Source organism: Orycteropus afer, unplaced genomic scaffold (assembly GCF_000298275.1).
Source record: "Orycteropus afer afer isolate SDZICR_OR568_19922 unplaced genomic scaffold, OryAfe1.0 scaffold00340, whole genome shotgun sequence".
Lineage (NCBI taxonomy): Eukaryota > Metazoa > Chordata > Mammalia > Tubulidentata > Orycteropodidae > Orycteropus > Orycteropus afer.
This window is the reverse complement of record NW_006921927.1, coordinates 2657054-2667054: the sequence shown is the minus strand read 5'-3', so window position 1 is coordinate 2667054 and position 10001 is coordinate 2657054. Positions and strand designations below refer to the sequence as shown.

The 10001-nt window shown below is 43.7% G+C and overlaps 1 protein-coding gene across 1 annotated transcript in view; it reads right to left on the bottom strand.

Moving 5' to 3' along the window:
* Positions 1 to 1037: 1037 nt before the first annotated feature.
* The window catches only part of FERMT1 (FERM domain containing kindlin 1), a 62155-nt gene continuing 53191 nt past the window's right edge, over positions 1038 to 10001 (bottom strand). The window contains exons 11-14 of the mRNA XM_007952471.2: positions 9511 to 9732; positions 6437 to 6561; positions 2993 to 3134; positions 1038 to 1211 (exon numbers count right to left, since the gene is read on the bottom strand). Of these exons, the coding sequence (XP_007950662.1) occupies positions 1038 to 1211; positions 2993 to 3134; positions 6437 to 6561; positions 9511 to 9732 (663 nt within the window). The remainder of the gene's footprint in view (positions 1212 to 2992; positions 3135 to 6436; positions 6562 to 9510; positions 9733 to 10001) is intronic.

Sequence of the window (10001 nt, the reverse complement as noted above, 5' to 3'; positions counted from 1 at the left end):
TTGAATTTTACTATTATTGCTGAGGTGAGATGATAATCTCATTGTTGTTTTGATTTGCATCTCTCTACTGGCTAATGATCGCAGCATTTCTTCAAGTGTTTGTTGACTGCCTGTGTATCTCTTTGGTAAAGTGTCTGTTCATGTCCTTGGCCCATTTTTGAGTGGATTGTTTGTTTTTTTGATGTTGAAATTTTCTATAAATGTTAGAGATAAGCTCTTGTCAGATATGTCATTGCCAAGTATTTTTTCCCCCCAATCTGTAGGTTCTCTTTTTACTCTGGTATTCTTTTTTTACTTCCTCAAAATGGAGCCCTCCCACCACTAATAAACCAAAACAAAAAATAATAATTCAGATAGCTGTTAATTGGTCTAGGCTTATAGCCTCAAGGCAGGGATGACATAGCAAAAAGCAGAGGAAGAAAAATGTCTGTTATCGGCCTTTGATTTATAAAAGCCAAAGGCCTTCAGGGCCAGTAGTCACCTTGGTAGATGTCACCTGGACTGATGACATGGAAGGCTGCTGCTCTGACTCCTGGTTGACCACTGGTACCAAGCAACCACATCTCCCCAGGTAAAATCTGTGTATGTCGACTCCCTCTGCCATTTTGACAGGATTGGAACTAAAAGCAGTTCAGTTAATGAAAGCAATTTCTTTTCATTGAATTTGTGGAATAAAATTTTGTACCTTCTACATGTGATATTTACCTCTTTCTGTCTTTTCCACATGGGCAACTTCTAGCCATGTATTCAACAGGTTCTGCAAATCACAGAACTGTAGCTAAATGCTGGACTCTTAAGCAATCTTAGCATGCCACTGTCTGTCCTGCCCCTTCCACCACTCATAGCACAAAGCAAAGTAAGGGAAGAGATATGTTAAACAGTGTGTTTCCACTGAGGTGAGGGTTGTGGGGCCTAGCTCTGAATATATGTTGTCCATGAGTCTGGATTCTATACACTGTGCAAACTAGGAGTCCCTCCTTCCCAGGCAGGAGCACCTTTTGCTTGCTGTTTGTGCAGGCCGGCAGGCCTAATTTACTTCATTCCTGACCACCAGTCAATTTGTGGAACAGATCCTCATCAAGCGTTTCATTCTGGTCCTTGGAGCGAGTGGACAAGAAAATGTAGCCCCCGATGTACTCGTGCACAATCTTGCAATCTGCACTCAAGCAGGTGAACGCAATGGAGACATTTTGGTCAAACTCGATAGCCACCTGGAAGAAGAAGGCCAAGATTATACTCTGACAAGGAAGGATGAGAAAAAAGCTGCAGAGATGGTCTCTAGAGAAAGAAGGAAGAAAACCACGCCCTCCATTGAACGTTTGGAGAAAACACATCTCTGTTCTCACTGCGCCCTCTTGTGGTTTAACTTTGCCACACACTTGGTAAAACAGCCTACTCTGAACACACATTCGAAATCTCTTTGTGTCTCTCTGTAAGAACTTCCCAAGCACTCCTTATGCTGAGGGGGAGGGTGCTTTGCAGACTCTTTAGCAGAGAGTAAAAGGCCCATCTGAATTTTCCTACAGCCACTGCCCCTCACTCCATCTTGGCTGAAAGTCATAAACTCTAAGCTATAGAAGAAATCGATACTTCATTGATTCCCAGCCTTGGCTGCCCACTGGAATCACTTGCGGAACTTGGAAAATTACCGATGCTTGGCTCCTACTATCAGAGATTCAGATTTAATTGGTCTGGGATATGGCCTGCAGCAGTGGGATTGTTAAAGCAAGTGATTCTAATATGCATTAAGGTTTCTGAACCAGCAGCTTGTTGTTATGTGCTGTGGGAGTCAGACCCAACTCACAGAGACCCCTCCTTGGGTTTCCGAGGCAGTATCACTAGGGAAGTAGATTGCCCAACATTCCTTCCCTGGAGTGACTGGTAGGTTTGAACCACCAGCCTTCTGGTTAGCAGTCAAGTGCCCTAGGCACTAGGCTACCAGAGCTCCCAGCCACCGGCTTAGAGGTCATCTAATATGAGATCTTCATGTTACAAATGAGTTTCCAAGTGGTTAACAGCACCTCTGAGAAAGGAATCCAGGATTCTTAAAAATAGTGTGCTGTCATCCTAACCGTCATTTTATGTGGATGGTTTTCTGCTGGAAAAAATGAGAAAGCCCAAAGAATGAGGGAAAATATATTTTATATTTGCAACATCAGAATATTTTAAATCAAGAAGATGGTAAGATGACTACCTTCACCTAGAATTTTATGTGAGACATTCTTGGTCTGAATTTATTTCCTGAGGTGGAAGACAGTGGGAGGCTGTGACACAGGCCTAGCTACTGAAGTCTTCCAAATTCTGAGCTTTTCTCAGACCTTCTTGCACACTTCGCTTGCTTCTCTAATAAGCAAGTGAGATTGGAATGCTCTTCATGTGTGTAATTGAGCCTTTGAGTCCTCAACCAATCAGAATGTTAGGCAGCCAGTCTTGTAAGGCCTTTTTCAGGTATAACAGTTAACATGTCAGGTAGTTGCTGCTAAGTAATTATCAGCCTAATTCTTATATAATCTTATACTGAGTAGAAGAAAACTAAGTGAACTGTTTAGCAATTTTAGCATCTGTATGGAGAGTCTGTATGTAGACTAAGCCAACTTGTGTTAATTCAAAAGCACTTGACCTGTGCTTGTTAGGGTACTTCCCAGAGCTATGTGTGATTATTTTACCAGACAATTACCACATGCTTGGAGCTCTGGTGGTGTAGTGCCTAAGGCATTTGACTGCTAACCAGAAGGCTTGGCAGTTCAAACCCACCAGCCACTCCTCAGAAGGAAAATTGGCAATCCAGTTCCATAGCAATACCATCTCAGAAACCCAAGGAGGGGTTGCTGTAAGTCGAAATCGACTTAACGGCAGTGAGTTTGGTTTGGGCGTTTTTTTTTTTTTTTTTGGTTAGTTCTAAATCACCCTTTTAAAATCAGAATAACTGGTAATTCAGAGTGAATATTTACATGCTCAAATCAATGCTGAATATCAAACACTTTCATTTTACCTGACGGATTTCCCAGTTTACATTCCACTGTTTCATATTTGTGAATCTCCATGTTGTAATTGGAATCCCAGTGGCTGCATCGATTCTAATCAACCTATTATACGAAACTCCCAGGATATCATCTTTCTTGCTTCCTTTAAATCTGGAAAAATGATAATATTAACTAAGAGAAAGAATTTTCTTTTAATATGATGTTCACTCACCTGCAACTTCTCAAAAATAACACTAACATTTCTAAAGCATTTCAGAAGAATAAATATTGAGGGCTTAATTTTTATTGTTGTTGTTGTTATTTGCCATTGAGTCGGCCCCGACTCATAGTGACCCCTCCTTGGGTTTCCGAGGCAGTATCACTATGGAAGTAGGATTGCCCAACCTTCCTTCCGAGGAGTGGCTGGTGGATTTGAACCGCCAGCCTTCTGGTTAGCAGTCAAGTGCCTTAGGCACTATGCTACCAGAGCTCCTAACTTTTTATAGGAGGGCATTTTTATTTTGAGACAATGAAGAAAGAAAAGGATTAGAGCACCCTTGAAAACATTCTTTAGGTGAAATTCACATCAGAAGAAAACAAAAATAAGAGGGAGTCAAATCAGTTTGAATAAAAAATTAGTACCAACTGTGTGCCACGTATCTCTTCTAGTTACTGGAATACAACAATAATTTAAACTGAGAAAATTCTTGACTTCATGGAGCTTTTACATTAAGGGGATAAACCAAACCAAACTCATGGCCATCAAGTCAGATCTGACTCATAGAGACCCCCTCCTTGGGTTTTCGAGGCAGTATCACTATGGAAGTAGATTGCCATGAATAATACATAAACTGCATACAGTCATGAAGAAAAATAAAGCAGATAAGGGAGAGAGGGAATACTGGTGAAGAGGTTGTTGCAATTTTAAAAGAGAGTTCAGTGAAGGTCTTACCAGTGAGGAGGTGACATTTGTTTGATCAAGGAACTGATGATGGTGGTAAGGGATAAAGCCACATGGATATTGAACGACAGAGTATTCCAGGTAGAGGGAACAATTAGTGTAAAGGCCAGGGCATGTGTGTGTGTGTGTGTGTGCTCAAGGACCTGCAAGAAGGTCATTGTGGCTGGACACAGTAAAGGAAGGGAGAGGAACATGGGTTCTCTATGTTCTCTAGAGGGCTAAGGTCTTGTAGCCTATTCAAAGATTTAAATTTTTCCCTAGGGAAGAGAGAAAGCCTTTGAATGGTTTTGAGCAGAGGAGTGACATGATCTAGCTTATATTTTGATAGGCTTTCTCTGGCTGCCAAATTGAAAGCTTAGAAGTCAGCAATGGAGGCAGCAGACCAGGTAGGATCACTCTAACAGGGATCCGGGTGAGATATGATGGTGGTCTGGACCACAGTGGTGATGGAGGAGGAGATGGTGAGAAGTGGGCAGACTCTGGGTATATTTTGAAGGTAGAGCCAGTAGGATTTGCTGATGGGTAGCATGCAAAACATAAGAGGAAGAGAGGAGTTGAGAATCACCTCAAGGAAGTTGACCTAAACATCTAGAAGGAGGTGCTGTCATTTATTGCGATACAGAAGCATGTGGGAGAAGTGGATTTAAAGGGAGAGATTAAAGTTTTGGACAATGCTAAGTCGAGATACTCATTTGACATCCAAGAGAAGGTGATAGATAGGATTTATGAATGAGTAGTTCAAGCAAGACTTCTACACTTAAGATATACATCTCAAAGTAATCAGCATATAAATGAAACCAAAAGAATGGCTGAGCCTCAAAAGGGTGAGTACAAATTGAGAAAAAGACTTATTTAAGGACTGAAGTCTGTGCACTCTGTATTAAGAGGATAGCAAGAAGGGAAAGAACCAGCAAAGGAGGCCAAGAGAACTGGCTAGTTAGAGGGAAGGGAAACTGGGAAATTCTGCTGTCTTGGAAACCAAGCAAACATATCAAGGAGAACGGGGTGATTCAGTGTGCCAAATGCTGTTGAGGACTGGTAACTGACCACTGGCTTCAACAAAGTAAAGGTCATGGGAGACCTTGACAAGAGCAGCTTTGGGGGACACTAAGGAAGAAAGCCTGACTGGCATGCATTCAAAAAAGAATAAGAGAAAGGAATTGGAGACAAGTGGATATAAACACTGGGTATATACAAGGTTTTCAAAGAGTTGTGTCATACAGAGGGACAGAGAAAGGGGACTACAATGGAGAGGCATGTGAGATTAATTAAAATGTCCAAGATCAGAGAGTTAGTGAATAGCTGAGGTGGGACTGGAAGCTGGACCTGGTTGGCTCAAGAGTCCATGTCCTTTCCACTGTGCTGAGCTGACTTCAGGGTTATAGCTGAGTGTATGTATGTGTGTATGCAAGAACACATGGGCAAGTGTCCAGCACAACTTTACCCTCTCTGACTCTTTCTTGGGAGAAATAAAGTAGAAAGAGTGACTTGTTTGGGACAAACATTGGAGACAGATATTAAGTGAGATTTTCCAGTGGATAGAAGAGTCAGCATAGATTCCCCTACTAGAAGGGCTAGGAGAAGCCAGGTATTTTGAAATAACCATGAAAACTGTGTTTTCCCACAAGTTAACTCTAAAACAAACTCATCTTTCAATCCCTGAGTTGCAAAATGAGCAAGAGAGGAAAGGTACTTGCTTTAATGCAGGATTAAGTATAGGTTTTCCTTAAGCATTAATCTTCCTTATTGAATTAAAAAGATATAATTTGATTTACAAGCATGGCTGTGGAGATACTTTGGGGAGCCACTTGTTTTATATGGCTGGGTGGGGCCATCATGCTCACTGGAGGTTATTAATGAGGATGCTGAATTCACCCTGGTATGGAGGTGACTTTGGACAAGTCACATAAGCTATTTTTCTGCATCTCAGTATTTTATATAAATTGAGTATTTTTCTATATCTCAGTATATAAAATGGAAGGTGGAGGTACTAGATGGGCTACATAAGGGCCCTTAAGGCCTAGAAATATTTGGAGACCAATGGGAATAGGGTCTCTATCAGATAAGGCTGGCTAAAGAGAAGGCACAGGGTTATTAAGACTTTGTTGTCTAGAAACGTAAAAATTCTGCAAAGTCACATCATAAGAGACTATATGTGATCCATAACAGGAAATGACTCTCTGAGCTGACAGGGAGTCACAGATTTTATAAAATCAATAGGTGATGTCCTTCCTCTGGCTTTGCAAATGTAGTTATCCTAAAAGAGCCAAATCTTCTTTTAAAAATGTAAAATTTCCCTTCTCACATTTAACTGACTTTCAGGAGTGCCAGCACTCTGAACAGAGGGAATGGAAGACTTTTATGAGGAACCAAAAATATTTGAGCATCTGTGGAAGGGCAGCATTCTACAGTGAAAAGAGTTCTTCGCTCTGGACTAGGAATAAAGTTTACTCCAGGCAAATCACTGAAAATCCTACTGAATGTGAGAGAGGCAAGCAAACATGGTAGTCACCTGACAAGGTAGTAAGTGAGCCCGAATTCAGGAAGAGACTGCCATGCCTGGATGAATCGCAGCTTGGCTTCGACCAGGGGCATCTGGGCCACGTTCTGGTGGGCTTCTAGGATCCGGGCTGCCAGCTAAGCAAAAGCAGGAGACATCAAATTCTCCTCAGTACGTATTGACTGCTCTGTAAACCACCCCATGAGTGCCAGATCCCCAGTGCGAAAAAAATACAGGGCCTAAGACACCGACAATTCATTCTCATCCATTCATTCTTTCTCTTTTTTTTTGTACAAGATACAAACATCACTGAGGAGAGGTAGGAACAAGATCAGCCAGCACATAAACTTCTCATTAGAAGCAAGCTGATGGAGAAGCCTGGGGTCACTCTCTCTCTGGAGGTCTCAATGGGTCATGATTCTACTTAAATCCACTGGCTACACACTTACACAGTTCAGCGGGTAACCCACTCTTACAAGTTGCCATCACGTCACTTCCAACTTATGGTGACCCCATGTGTTTCAGAGTAGAACCTTACTCCATGGTTATGACCTTTTGGAAGCAGATTTCCAGGTCTTTCTTCTGAGGTGTCTTTAACCAAAAACAAAACAAAACAAAACAAAGTCACTGCCATCAAGTCGGTTCTGACTCATAGCGACCACTCCTTGGGTTTCTGAGGCAGTATTTCTATGGAAGTAGGTTGCCCAGTGTGGTGGCTAAGTGTGTGTGTGAACTTGGCTGGACCTGGTTGAGTGGCTGGGCATCTGGTGGTAGTTATTACCCATGATGAGACTGACAATCAACTCCATAGGTAGGATCTACCACAAGCAGCTAAGTAGCTGCTTTGGGTATGTGGTCTGCTTCCCATATATAAAAACCAGGTTTGGGAATGATCTCCAGCTTATGGCACATTTGGACCCTGCATGTAGCTGTGTCGTTGTTCAGCAGCCTGCCATGCTCTGCTGACCTTGGGACTTACAATGGACTTGAATTAATGGCCTGCTGTGTGGTTTGGTAACATTGGGACCATGCCATTTTATCTGTCAACCTTGGGCTTGTTGTCCTCAGCAGCCAGTAGCTGCCTGAGTGAAGAGATGCCTCTGGTTTCAGTGGGCTGGGAGCAAGAGACAGAGTTGAAGCCCAAGGTTGAGGGGCTTTCACACAGCCCCTAGAACCTGGCACTTTGAACTTGGACTCAAAGCCTCCAACCTGTAAGAGAATAAACTTGTGTTTGTTCAAGCCATCCCATTTGTGGTTTATATTCTTGTCAGAGAGGCATTAGGTAACCAGAACAGAATATGGTACCGAGAGTGGGGTGCTGCTCTAACAGACACCTAAAATGTGGAAACAGGAGTGGAGTGCATCCTTGACCCAAGACCCTGGCAGAGAGACCCCGGCACATGGCATGAGAGACAGCAGGAGCCGAGCTGACAGACCAGCATGAGAGATGACAGTAGTAGAGCCCAGAGACTGGCATTAAACAGTAACAGGTTTACCAGCCCATGGAGAAGAAAGCCAGGTGCCACTGTGCAGGCAGCTTCCTGGCGGAGTGGGTTGCCTTCGGGCATTAATTAGTACAAGAAACTGGCATGAAATGGAGTAGCAGGTTGGCCAGCCCATGGATCATGAGAGCTAAATGTCCTTTGGGGCAGGAAGATTTCCTGCGGAGTGGGTTGCCCTTGGGCATTAATTGGTAGAAGCGGAGAGACCAAAGAAACAGGAAGCAGAGCTGCCTCAGCCTCAAGGGTAGGACCATGGCCTTTTGGGGTGGAACCACCACAGCCCCCTAGGTTTCAAAGAGCCAGACCTTCACCAACTTGGTTCTGGAGTGTGGGGCTGCTTGTTCATGTGAGCCAGTGGGATGGAGCCATAGCTGCTGCCTAAGAGTGAGGGGGCAGGGCTGCCATGCCCAAGAGGGAGAGGAACGGGGCCCACCAGGCCAAGGGGGTGAGGTCACCACTCAGGAACTAGGGGACTGGAGTCACCCAGTGGAGGAGATCTGTACAGATACCATCTGTTGAAGATGTGTACAGGTGCCAAGCTGACAAGGGGTGGAATTTTGCTGGTTAAATGTGTGTGTCAACTTGGCTGGGCCTGGTTGAGTGGCTGGGCAGCTGGTGGTAGTTATTGCCCATGATGAGACTGGCAATCAACTCCATAGTGGTATCTACCACAAGCAGCTGAGTAGCTACTTTGGGTATGTGGTCTGCTTCCCGTATGTACAAAACAGCTTTGGGAATGGTCTCCAGCTTATGGGATGCTTGGACCCTACATGTAGCCATGTCATTGTTCAGTAGCCTGCCATGCTCTGCCGATCTTGGGACTTACAATGGACTTGAATTAATGGTCTGCTGTGTGGTTGGTAACGTCAGGACTGTGCCATTTTATGTCAACCTTGGGCTTGTTAGCCTCAGCAGTCACTAGCTGCCTGAGTGAAGAGATGCCTCTAGCTTCAGTGGGCTGGGAGCAAGAGGCAGAGCTGAAGCCCAAGGTTGAGGGGCTTTCACACAGCCCCTAGAGCCTGGCACTTTGAACTTGGACTTAAGCCTCCAAACTGTAAGAGAATAAACTCCTGTTTGTTAAGGCCATCCCATTTGTGGTATATTCTTTTCAGAGTGCCACTAGGTAACCAGAACAACCAGTCTCCCTTCTGAGGAGTAGCTGGTGGGTTTGAACAACCAGCCTTCTGGTTAGCAGTCAGATGCCTTAGGCACGACACCACCGGTGGGTTTAAACTGCCAACTTTTTGCTTAGGAGCCAGATGCTTAAACATTTGTACTACCCAGTGTCTCCTAACTCACTCTTATGAAAGCCTAAATTTGATCTTTAATTTGTGGTACTAAATAACTTTATTCTTAATTAAATTCAATCTGGGAATATCAGAATGTCACCATGTTCAGTTAGTAGTCCAGTTACCTCTGGCAAAATTAACAATTTCTCACTGTCATCTAACATCCAGTCCATATTAAAATTTACTCATCAACTGGTTTTTCTAGATGATGCCCTTAATCAGATGGAATTCTTCATTTTATTTCAGCATCTTAACCATTCACTGTAAACAATCACCCCAACCAGCTAAGTGGCACCTGCTTAGATTTATGTTTCTTTGCACACCGAGGAGACACAAAACATTCTGGGTTTATGTCCATGCTCTCAAAACTGGAAGCTGTTGAGGACGCTGAGCTCCGGTTTTTCATTCTCAGGAATGAAAGGATGTTGAGGACCTCTGGCTGGTAGGAGCTGTCTGCCATGGTTTTGCCCTTTGATGCCAAGATGCAGGCAGCCATCCATCGGGCATATTGATTCTCCTGCAGCAAGTGAGAGGGCAGAGAAACAAGTTCAGGGGCAAAGCCACCTACTGGAAATGATCAGGACTTGGGCTTCATCGCCATCACCAATCACCTTCCATCTTTCTGTAGACAAGATGTGAAGCTTCAGGCCCATTTTGAGTGGCTGTCAGTCACCTAATTTAATACCCAACAATAGCTTTTGAGTCTTGTGTTGAATTTCTAGAAGAGCATTCAGGCCCAGGGTTACAGGTGAGGAGAGACAACTCAGGGACACCCGAAGTAGAAAG